Here is a 12,018-nt window from a genome sequence, read left to right as displayed (position 1 = left end):
GGGAGAATTGGGAGTTCGGGGTGCACAGTAAAGGGTTCTGGCAGAAGCAAGCTGTGGGCAATCAGGTCTTCAGACAGGTGGTAGTGGGAAGAGAAAAGGTGTCTGAAGATGAAAAGGAACTCCACTAATTATGGCAGAATGGAGAATAAATGGATATTGACAGATACAAAAGAGATTTTCTTAAGAATACAGTTTATCAGTTCAACCATAAAATTAAGAAATTTATATATATACACAATATATATACATTGTATACAATTGTATACAATGTGTATACATTGTATGCAATATACATTGTATACAATGTGTATACATCATATTGTATACGATGTATATATACTAATATATATATATATATATATATATATATATATATATACTCTAGATGCATTTTATCCATGTGAGTTTTCTTTGCTGGAAGTGAAGTTGATATATGGGTTTGACTCTGGGATTAATATAAAGATAAGGAACAGACTGGTCATTTTTCAACATGAAGTTGAAAAGGAAAGATTTCCATTTAATGAAGAAAAGATGTTAATGTACCTTATTTAGATTATATGAGTGAGTTTCTGGACTTTGACATATATCTAAAGCATATGAATAAATTTACTCCTCCAGGGCTCTTGGGCACTGTTGTATGCAATGATTAGGCAATTTATTAAAGAGCATCAAGGTGTTCTTCAGCATCCTTTAAACTAAGTATGACAATTAATAATCAGAGTGGTTATAATAGCAGAGTAAGCTGAAAATGCAGGATTGCTTCTGAACTAAAAATAAAAATGGCATAATGTGATTTGGAAAACTCCTGAGGCCAACTGGAAGACTTGTTTGGGGGAAGGTCCAGAGAGGTTAAGCAATAATTTGATGGATTGGTAGGTTGGATGGATGGATATACAGAAGAAGTCATGTTCAGAGTTTTAAATCACTTTTATCTGAGAATTGGGAACAATCCCATAGGTTTTGACTGCTCAAGTCCCCTTGGAAAACAATAGTGATCTCAGCTGTTTTTTCTTACATGACATTTTAGAGTCAGCTCTTACCAATATTGAGAATCTTCAGAAAGGCCAAATGTTCTGTCAATATCATTCATTGGTCAGTATGCGTTTTCTCACATCATTTCCTGCTCACTTGGAAGAAAAGGGGTAATGATTGTGATGAGACAGAGTTGGTAGGATTTTTGTTATTTTACAGAAAAAAAAATTCTAACTATAAAAACTTTTATTATGAATGAAAATTAGAACCATATATATATATTATATATATATATATATAAAGCATGAGCATTATTATATATGTATATTGTATATGCATATATGTATATTATATATAATATATATATATATATATAATTTAATAAAGCATGAACTTTGAAGTCCTACAATCTTAAATTTAGGGCTCAGCATTATTAACTAATTAAGTAACTAAATAAAGCCCAGCTCTATCATTTACTAGCCGAGTGAACTTGAACAACTTCCTTAACCTCTCTGAGCCTAAAAGTGTCATGTGGAAAACTGGAAAAGCAGGCCCAGTGATGTGAAATCCTGTCATAATCAATGGCGATCCTTTTCTGCCAATCACCAGGCAAATAGAGCACAAACCAAAATGAATGTTCCATGCTGGCTTTTCTGCCCTTCAGAAGATCCCAGTCCAGAGGGAAATTAAGAGCACATAAGGTTATGACAGAGGGTAAAAATTAGGCAAACATTGAAGGTGTTCTATTTCTGACACTAAACTATGAAAAACTTTCAAAAAAAACAACATACATGTCTCATTCATCAATAAATCCCCACATAGCTTTTCACATAATACTCAATATATGTATTATTGAGTCTTTTGCACATAAATAGTTCACTAAAGTACATTATTAGATAAGTGTAGCAATAAATTCACACAGGATTTTTTAAAAATCTGAGTAATTTCCCTACATTATTTTTTAAAAAATGTTTTCGAAAACATAGATAATAGTAAAATAATTAGGAAGTTATCAGGTTTGAGTATTTATTATCTTTGCTTTTAACATTATTTAAAGTTTAATACTTTGTAATAAATTATAATAATGACTATGTTTAAATACTGGCTTGAAAAAATTCCAGAATATTGAACAGTCTGCTTTCATTAGCCAGTGCTCTAGCACAACAGTGGATCTAGGCTAAGTTTTTAGGGAATCAGCCTCAGTTTCCTTGTGAAAATAGAGAGCAAGTCTAGACAGTGTTTAAGGGCACAAGTGACTTTGACATTCTATGTGGTCCCCAAAGGTTTAGATTCATGTGTGACCCCATCTTTCCAAGTGTTGGCACAGTTCCTCAGGGGGCACTCCAGATCTGCTTTTCTGGTGTTCTCCGTGCCACATTCTGTCTCTATACCAGAAGGAGTGACACCCTGTCAAGGGAGCCTTTGAATCAGGAAGTCGAGGAACAGCCAATCAGCTTCTTTTCTGATCTGCATCACTACCAAATGCTGTTTTGTTTTGTTAAGTGAATTAGAGGATGTTGGTATACAATCAAGTATATTCCTACTCTCATAGTTTTAAGTATGGATGCTCTAAAGGGGAGTAAAGAGGCTTTAAATATCCAGAAAATGCTAAGTATGGGAACTGTTCCAAGAGGCCAAGGGTTGGGCAATTCATGATGAAAATTTGTGTCTGATGATTCAATTTATTTTTCCTGGACTGTGGGTAAAGACTTATGTTGAGTACAATATAGCTGGGGTGAACTGGTTCTTTTTAGATTTCACTTTTTCCACCTATTAAATAAGAAAAAGTAGGCTAGATGGTCTCAGAGATCTATTAATTCTAAAATCCATCTATAATATTAAGGTTGTTTGGAACTCTGAAATATTAGATTTGGAGATTTTCAGGAGTGCTGAAAGAAACTTAATGTAAAAGATTTGAACGACGACTCCTGGGGCAGAAAAGAAAAAAGCAAGAGAAAATGCAAACTGTTGGTGGATACCTCTTGGGGTTTTCAGCTCACTTCTACAGAGTAGGGTTCCTTTTTTTTTTTTTTTTTTGCTGAGTTAATACTAAGAGCACAGGGTATTTAATTCACAAAAAACAAGCTGAAAAGAAAAAAAAAAGTGACTTGAGGCTTCCTGTCTGTGGGTGTGACTGGTTTGACAAACCCCCCTGAACACAGTGATTGTTCCATGAGTAAATTGACACTGAGATTCATCCAAAGACAAAGCCTCTGAAGATAGGTAGGGTTTATCTCACTCTTCCTGCCCTATGGCACTAGCTGATCTCCTTCCTTCCTGTCAATAATATTTTACATCTTTATTCAGAGACCTGGAATCAATTCTGGATTTGCACAGGAGAGATGGTGAAGATCCTCTAACTTAGACCACTGATTTTCTAAATCACTGTAACAGAACCTGTTCTTCAAATGAAATCTTGCTTGGAACACTACTATACATAAGACAGGCAAAAGCCAAACTTCTTGGTGTTAAGAAGGAGGAGCGTCTGGACTCCTATCAATATGGCCATTTCTTTACATCTGGTGAACACACGGAGGCACCGGAAACCCTAGAGTTTCATGCAACCAATTTGAAAACTGCTGATGTATTCCAAACCTCACTCTCAACTTTTGTCGTAAAGTCACGGTAAAGCTTGAGGTCTTGGGGGAGGGATGAAAGGAGAGGGGCTATTGCCCTATTCAATGTCAATAAAGGTGATCTAGGAGAGAAAAGAGAGGCGATGGCGAGCATTTTATGGTGAAAGAACACAGAAAGAGAAAGAACAGTTTGAACTGGAGAGAAATGAGGGGATAATTCAGGTTTAATAACTTTTGTGTGACACTTTTACAGCTTCCACGGGCCTTTCAAATATGCTATTTAATTAGTTCAATTCAGCAACTCTTTCCTGGATACACATTTTGTAATACCTGACCTAATCCAACCCAGGCACCAGGCACTGTATACAAAATAGGTAGCACATTATTTCAACCACCTGGTAAAGGAAGCATAGTTGAAGATACAAAGAGGCTAAGTAAATTGACCATGTCCTTAAAGTGTGACAATGGTAGAGCTAAAATTTGAACCCAAGTCTGTCTCACTTCAAAACCCATGTTCCTTCCACTCCAATCTCAAGGAAATATAAAATTGAAAGGGATACAAAGAGATATGGACGTTGCCTTCAAGTTACTTAAAATTCTCTACACTCGATTGTTGTCCAAGGAAAGTAGGGTGAATTATCATTGATGAGCTGCAACTGAAGGCCAAGAAAGTTTGGAGAAGGAAGATTATAGTTCAAGTGAAGGACTGGGAAATGCCTTGTGGGGAGGAGATCATTGAGGACTGGGTAGGTGTCTGTGAGGCAGCAGAGCTGAGGCGACTGTCCCTGTGTCACAGTCAAGGAAGCTGAAGCTCAGAGACTTGCCCGCGGTTTTGCAGCTGGTTAGTGGGGACAGCAGAAATATAGGGAAGGTCTTTAGGTGTCAGAGAGTGACTAGAGGGAAAATATGAATGTAACATAAACAAGGTCTGATTTAGCCTTTTGCCAGTGGTTCAGTTTGTGGCTGTCTTCTCCATCCCCATTTCTGCTAGCATCCTCTTGTCTTACCTGGACTGGTGCAACCACTTTGCCCATAAACTGATGTGCTCGAAATCTTTCCTTCATGCAGCTTCCAGATTTCTCAGTACAAAACATATTCTGACTGGCAACCTCATGCTTAAAACCCTTTAAGGCTGTAGAGGTGGATATGCTTACCTACACATTTAATACAAAATTTGTGCAGAAAGAAATCCATCCGTAACTCATGCATGGATGCATGTGTGCACACGAGTATAAGTAAAACTGAGAATTTCTGAATAAGATCAGTGAGTTGTAGCAGTGTCAATATCCTGGTTGGAATATGTTTGAACAGTTTTGTAAGTTGTTGTATACCATTGGGAGAGCAGCATATAAGGTGCATGGACTCTTTCTGTATTTAAATCTATATTTATCTCAAAATTAAAAGTTAATTTTAAAATGTGTTGCAAAACCTGAAAGTATTGAAATATTTAAGCTTTCTTTAAACATACCATATGATTTTCTTCTCCTCTCTCCAGTTCTGTTTTCCAGTGTTCTTTGCCCTAAATCTTATACTCTACTAACATAGAGTTTTGCAATTTTCTCACATACACCAAATGATTTTCCATTTTAGGATTTTGTCTATGCTGTCGCCATAGACTGCTCACTCATATTATTAATCCCTACCTGGCATAGCGAATTTCTTCTCCTTCTTTAAGGCTCTTTCTTTGATCCCTTAGATGAGCTGATATATTTTATCTTTGTACTTTCATAGCATTATACATACTCTATTTATTAGAGGTTTGGTTTCCTGTCTTACTTTTTATACATTGATCTTCTAGAGATGACACTGTTTTATTTGCTTTTTATTTTCAGTGGCCTTTATTCTTGCTAGTAAATAATAGATGCTCATAATGTGTTTAACTTGAGTAAATGAATGTATTTCTCCTTACAGGTTGGAAATTATCAACAATAAATCCAATGCTATTATCTTCTGTTATGTAACAAGCTCAGAGTATTCATTTGCAAATTTAAGATGATTGACTATCTTAGTACACTATTTATTAACACTTTATGATATTAAAAGTAATGATGAAGAGTTTAGCTAATTTCTTCCTGGGGTAAAATTAGTCTACTGATAGTCACAATGAATCACATACTAAGATGATCTGTGTAGATAATATGCCGACTGGAGACAGCATCATCTGAGAAAGCTGATATTTTCCTCCACATTATATAGGGATCAAGGTTATTTTTTTTTAAGTAAAGGCAAACGTGGGGATCCAGCAACAAAATGGAGCAAACAGAAATAATACTCACTTGCAACGTATTCAGATGTTTAGTCTGAATACTTAATCCTTTAGTCTAACATAGAATTTTACGTTCCAATTAACAACCACCCACATACACATCAAGGTAGGTTAACTGGTGATTAAAATTTTTAAAAAAGTAGAAAAAACTAGGTTCAGAGGTTTGAGTTTATTTTCCCTGGGCACAATGCTGAGATGGTAGTTATGAGAGAGGTGATTTTGCTGCAGGTGAAATTTAAATTTTCTAAACGCCTCTCTGTTTTCTGATCCTACTTTTTACCTGCTGGAGGCAGAATGGGCAGATAATCAGTTGAGTCATTTTAAAACAAGTTTAATAATAGGTCACCCTGGCTGTCAGACTTAATGAGGGAATGTTTATTTTCTTTTTGAAATCTTCAGAGCATTGATGCTGGATAGTGGAAGTGTAGAGTGTTAACAACATTATTAGTTACAGAATAACTTGATAGAAGATGTGATTGTCTAACTGTATGGCAAAATGGGATCCATGACATTGCCCAAAGAAACGCCACTCATGCAACTTGTAAAATTCGCTGTACCTGCCTGCGTGGTTCTGCAAATGCACTTGAGTTATTCTTGATTGAGTATGCTTTAGTTTAAATACTCAATATCCGAAATACAGAGACTATAATTCTAGTTTCATTTTTGTTCTTTTAAGGTTCGTAGAAACCCCAGCTCATTTCTCTTGGAAAGAAAGCTATTACCGATCCACTATGTCCCAGAGCACACAGACAAGTGAATTCCTCAGTCCAGAGGTCTTCCAGCATATCTGGGATTTTCTGGAACAGTAAGTATCAAGTAAACACAAAATATTGTACTTAAATTATTATAAATGGGCAAATGCAGATTATAAAAATATTGCTTACTATGACGTGTTCCTAAAATCAATAAAAATCAGTCAATATTGTTGGAAAAATGTATTTCCTCCAATAGTATTTCTGTGTCAAAATTCAGTGCAGATTTATTCAGTTTATAATACTGAATGAAGATCATTATTGCAAGGTGGTATAATTTTGGAGTGTAATTTTGGCCTCCTGACTACCTCCAAATAGGTTCCCCAATGGCTCCCTTGATATTCAAAATCTGTTCCTTTGGCTTAAAGACTCTTAGTTGCTGGTACAATACAAATACCCCCTGAACAGGTAAAACACTAAATTTTGTTGGTCATTTAGGCCCTGCTAGGAAAATGATTATTGTCTTTATTGAGTTTGGATAAGTGAACAATTTAAGAGGAAATACCAGAGCACTTGGTACCCTAAGGGATGGGGTATAAAATACTAAGTTCCTGATACATCCTTTCTCTCCCACATCCACCCAGCAATTCTCTGACAAGGGTAAGGATCATGATTCCCATTTTATGAATAGGATTTAGATTTGAACTGCCTGAGATTACACATACGGCATGTGGTTGAGCCACGATTCAAACCTAGAGTTTCTGACTCCAACCAATGAGCACTGCCATCTTTGAAACTGAGAGAGCTCACTGTTATCCCCTGGGTTCTTGTGTTTTAGTCCCATTCCCTGCCTAACACCCTTTTGTTTGTCCTTTATTATAGGCCTATATGTTCAGTTCAGCCCATTGACTTGAACTTTGTGGATGAGCCATCAGAAAATGGTGCAAGAAACAAGATTGAGATAAGCATGGACTGTATCCGCATGCAGGACTCAGACCTCAGTGACCCCATGTGGGTGAGTGGCAGGAGATTCTCCTATAATCTGTGGGCCATGCTATCCACATCTCTGTTAAATCTCTGTATTTCGTGGCATATGAGAAGGCAGGTGGCTCTGAATGGGCTAGGCCATTGGGCAGAAAGTCAGTGCGGTCAGTAGAGAAAATTAAGCATTTGTGGATTCTCTTCATCAACTCTGCCTACTGCATGTGCTTCTTCCACTAGTGTGGGAAATGTGGGCTGGGAATAATCCCTTACATCCTTTATCTGAATCTTTCCTCATGTCTATCCCAGTTTGGGAAGGATGATACCAGTCCAAGGTTTTATAGGGGGAAGAGACAGTTAGAGTCCGAGTCTAGATCTAAATTCTATCCAAATTCTGTCTATACTAGGGCAGGATGGAACTCTTCTTCTTTAATGAGGGAGGAGAAAGTAAATTCAATGTGAAGACACAAGTTTAAGTACCTAGTAATAGAACAAGGGGAAAGAAGGTAAATAATACATAAAATAGGTGGTTTTTGTTTTTTGACTTTTGTTTTCTTGGCTTTACCACTGAGTCACTAGTGACCTTAGGCCTCAGTTTCTCATACAAAGGAGTGTAATGGGTTAATAATAATAAAAGACACTTATCCTAAATGTTTGGATGAAATTTTCTGTATTTGTGCAGTACATCGTGCTAGTGGGCTTGTTTTGTTTTGTTATTTTTTAAATGATTATTCACCGTACAAATTCTGTTGCCTTTCCTGTAAACACACACACACACACACACACCCAAACAAACAAACCCTTCTAGAAAAATAGGCCAAAAACAAAAGGTAGAGAAAAGGTGGATATTTCATAGAACACATGTGGGCATGATCTTGGAAATCACTTTAAAAATACCTTGCCTTGCCTTTCTGATAGAAGATGTTTCTGGAATTTTCACTCTGTGTGTGTGTGTGTGTGTGTGTGTGTGTGTGTGTGTGTGTATTCATCTGGATTGTACTTCTTTCTTTCTTTGGATTGTACTTTTTTTTTTTTTATATTGGATGAAGGTGTGTCGGGAAAGGGAAGAGGGAACAACCAAAAATATGAAGTTGTAACTTTGTGGTTACACTGATGTTTTGTCACTAAGTTGATGAAAAGAAAATGCAATTCTTCAGTGGCCTCTTCCATTCTAGTATCAATACGCTTTTCAGTTATCTTTGAGCTAGTGAAAGGAGACTGATGGATAAATCCAAGGCAGGTCACCCAAGGCCTTGGAATGTATTATAATTAAACATAAATGGGGGAAATTCTTATACGACAGTGGCTTCGAAATTAGGATATCCCCAATTCACTGAATAACATCACCTCTTGCTAGGTAGTGCGAGCCTAGGCAAACTTATCTTTGTATGTTCTCTCTGGGGATTTTCTGTTCTGATTCCTGGGCTCATAAAAGTGAGCAAATTTATATAAAGCTTAAAATGGAGAATCAAGCCTTTTTATTTACAGTTTCGACTGTCATTTCACACACTTTCGCACACTGTAGCATGTGATTTTTTTAATGTGTCATGCTGTTTACTTCATTATATTATTAAAAATTTTGTCCTTAGGAACATCTTGGGTTTTTTATTGGGGGGGTGGGAGGTTGATTTTTTCCCCCTCTACCCAATTCCTATCTACCCCTCAACAACCGTGTATTCTATCTTCTCTGGGAAAATTTCTATATCACCATTCTTCACCATATAGCAGAGACCATTCCTCTGAGGCAACTGAGGTATATTTTTAGTCCTATTACATATTATAGAATATTATCATTGTTTATTTCTCTGTCTCTCAAGGGGACAGGGGCCATATTTTGTCATGCTCAGTATTTGTTTCAATATATGTCTCATAATAGACCCTCAGGAAATTTTGAAGTCATAAGAAATGAGATTTGGAAGTTATCTATAAAGTCCAAAAGTTCTTTTTCAAGCAGCCCTGTCCAAAAGAAGTTTCTTTCAATGATGTAACTGTTCTATATTCTGTATTGTTCAATGCAGTAGTCACCAGCCACATGTATCCTTTGGGCATTTGATATGTGGTTGGTACAACTGAGAAGCTTAATTTTAACTTTATTTAATTTAAATTTGAATGACCACCTGTGGCTAGTTGGTAATATACTGGGTAGTGCAGTTCTAGAATATCTCCAGCCAGGGGGTTATTCTCTTCTTGAGCATTCACATCAGCAATGCTTCCAGTCCCATCTGCCTCTTGTATTCCTTCCCTTTTGACTATGGTCTGTCAGTGCCAAAAGCATTATGCTTTTTAGGTAATTTATTTTTTACTTGCACTGTTTTTTTTGCTTCTGCTGGAAAGTACCCAGATTTGCTATTCGAGCAAAACTTCAGTCATTTAAAGTCCATTGTGATGCTTTTACAAATCAGCTAAGGAAACTTTAGAGAAATCCTAGTACAGTACCTGAGTAAGAGACATGGAAGCTATACAGGATGTTAGAAAATGGAAAGAATCGGGGCACTTGGGTGACTCAGTCGGTTGGGTGTCCGACTTCAGCTCAGGTCATGATCTCACAGTCCATGAGTTTGAGCCCCGCACTGGGCTCTGTACTGACAGCTCAGAGCCTGGAGCCTGCTTCAGATTCTGTGTCTCCCTCTCTCTCTTCCCCTCCCCCACTCACGCTCTGTCTCTGTCTCTCTCAAAAATAAACATTAAAAAAAAATTTTTTTTAAAAGAAAATGGGAAGAATGAAGGGGAGAAAGCCAAGAAATTACACAGATGCCATTGCTCTCCTGATAAGTATCTACCTAAGAATACACTGCTTCATGGGTTGAGGGATATTGTTATTTAAGAAGTACTGATATTTAAAAGAATTATCCATTTGTGTTCAACATTATTTCCCGAACATCAGTTATTCATATATATATATATACACTTTATATTGATTCTTTGAAATTGACTTTTAATAACGCTCCTGGGAGGACTGACCTGATTGAAACCGAGAGCATTCAACTTAACATTGATCCATATGGTCCTGTTATAATTCTAAATCACAAATTTTTGAAATGACATCATCCTTCAAACAAGAAGCTGCTGCAACTAGTGTGAGGTTCTTTCCTTCTATTACTTCATAGTATATTTTTGCTTGACTTATGTATAGGTTAATAGCTAAATAGTTCCAAAACGCTACATGTAAGTTACTTTCGTTTTCCATGTAATAGCTTTTTTTTAAATTTTGGGTCTCAGCCTAGATGTTCTCACTGTGCAAGAAATATGAATCTGTGGACATGAAACAACATGTCCGATGATTAAGGACAGAAATCGTGAAATCGAGAATGGCATCCATCTTTAATGACTTTTGATATAACCTTCACCTTGATAATTAGTCAAGAAACGGAATCTTAATGTGTTGCTCTGATTATTAGCAAAGAAGTCTGAATTGCAGAGAGTATATGTGCCTTCTTCATTAGAATGATTTTAATGTCACTGAAGACTGAACTACATTGAATTAGCAAATGAAGATGAATGAGATTTCTCAATTTTTAAAAATAATTTAGCCTATGTTTCCAAGATCCTGTTGGCTTCTGATTCTAATGTCCAGTATATATTACTTCACATCTCAGCCTTGCCTTATTTACAAACTGTCACAGTATGCCTGTCATGTCTTCAATGGGTAGATAATGGCATCAATATTTAAATGTTCTCCTGGAATGATTCATGGAAACTACATAACTTTTATTTGTGCATTTGTTGACTCTTTGTGCTTTAGAAGAAGCCGTATATAATTGAACTGGGTTTTTCCCTTGCAATTTGAGTGGTAATTATCTAAAACTATCCATTTTTATAAATTCTTATTGTAGCATCCCAGATATACATGAAGAGTCTTTAGCTCATCACCTCTGCATTTCAAAAGAGCAGATAGTGTGCTTGTATTTGGAAAGGCGTAGACCACAGCATACTGCCCTACATCTTAAATGGCCCATGATTCCTGTAAGATTTCAAGTATATATACACTAGATCTAGCAACAGACATTTCCTTAGTACTTACTGCGTGCTATGTTCTTTGTGATACAGATGAAGAAATCATGGTCTCTAGCTTTGAGAACACCCTAATGTAGCAAATGAGCCAATGTGTATAAAGTTACTTAGGAAAAGTATTCATATGTATATACTTTTTGAAGACACACATAAAAGGAATGATTTATTGTGCCTGAGAAGGACTGGCAGTGTGTTACAGAGAAGGCAATGTGTTACAGAGATTTTTATTTAAGCCTTGAACTATGAGTCAAATTGACCAAAACAGGGAAAGGAAAAGAGGCCCAAGTTTTTGTTATGAAAACAACTTATTAAAAATACTATACTGTAAAGCTTAGAAGTTTTAAATGATGAGGCTTAAACATTTAGCTAAGGAGAAATTTCTATAGAAAAAAGGACAAAATATACATTTAAAATTTTATAACACATGGCAAAGGTTTAATAGCCCTAACAACCTAAATATTTAAAACTACGAGAAAGAGGGGCACTGGAGTGGCTCGGTCAGTTAAGGGCTCGACTTTGG

At 36.3% G+C, this 12,018-nt stretch overlaps 1 protein-coding gene across 3 annotated transcripts in view; it reads left to right on the top strand.

The window, feature by feature from the left end:
• The window catches only part of TP63 (tumor protein p63), a 224,594-nt gene that overhangs the window by 76,296 nt on the left and 136,280 nt on the right, over positions 1-12,018 (top strand). The window contains exons 2-3 of one of the 3 annotated variants that reach the window (XM_007083556.3): positions 6,491-6,619; positions 7,389-7,521. In XM_007083556.3, coding sequence (XP_007083618.2) covers positions 6,491-6,619; positions 7,389-7,521 — 262 coding nt within the window. Of the gene's footprint in view, positions 1-6,490; positions 6,620-7,388; positions 7,522-12,018 lie in introns of those variants that run through there. The other 2 variants (XM_007083553.3, XM_042998999.1) reach the window with 2 other exon arrangements.

This window comes from Panthera tigris, chromosome C2 (assembly GCF_018350195.1).
Source record: "Panthera tigris isolate Pti1 chromosome C2, P.tigris_Pti1_mat1.1, whole genome shotgun sequence".
Lineage (NCBI taxonomy): Eukaryota > Metazoa > Chordata > Mammalia > Carnivora > Felidae > Panthera > Panthera tigris.
Note: the sequence above shows the minus strand (reverse complement) of the source record. Positions and strands in the feature narration are given on the sequence as shown.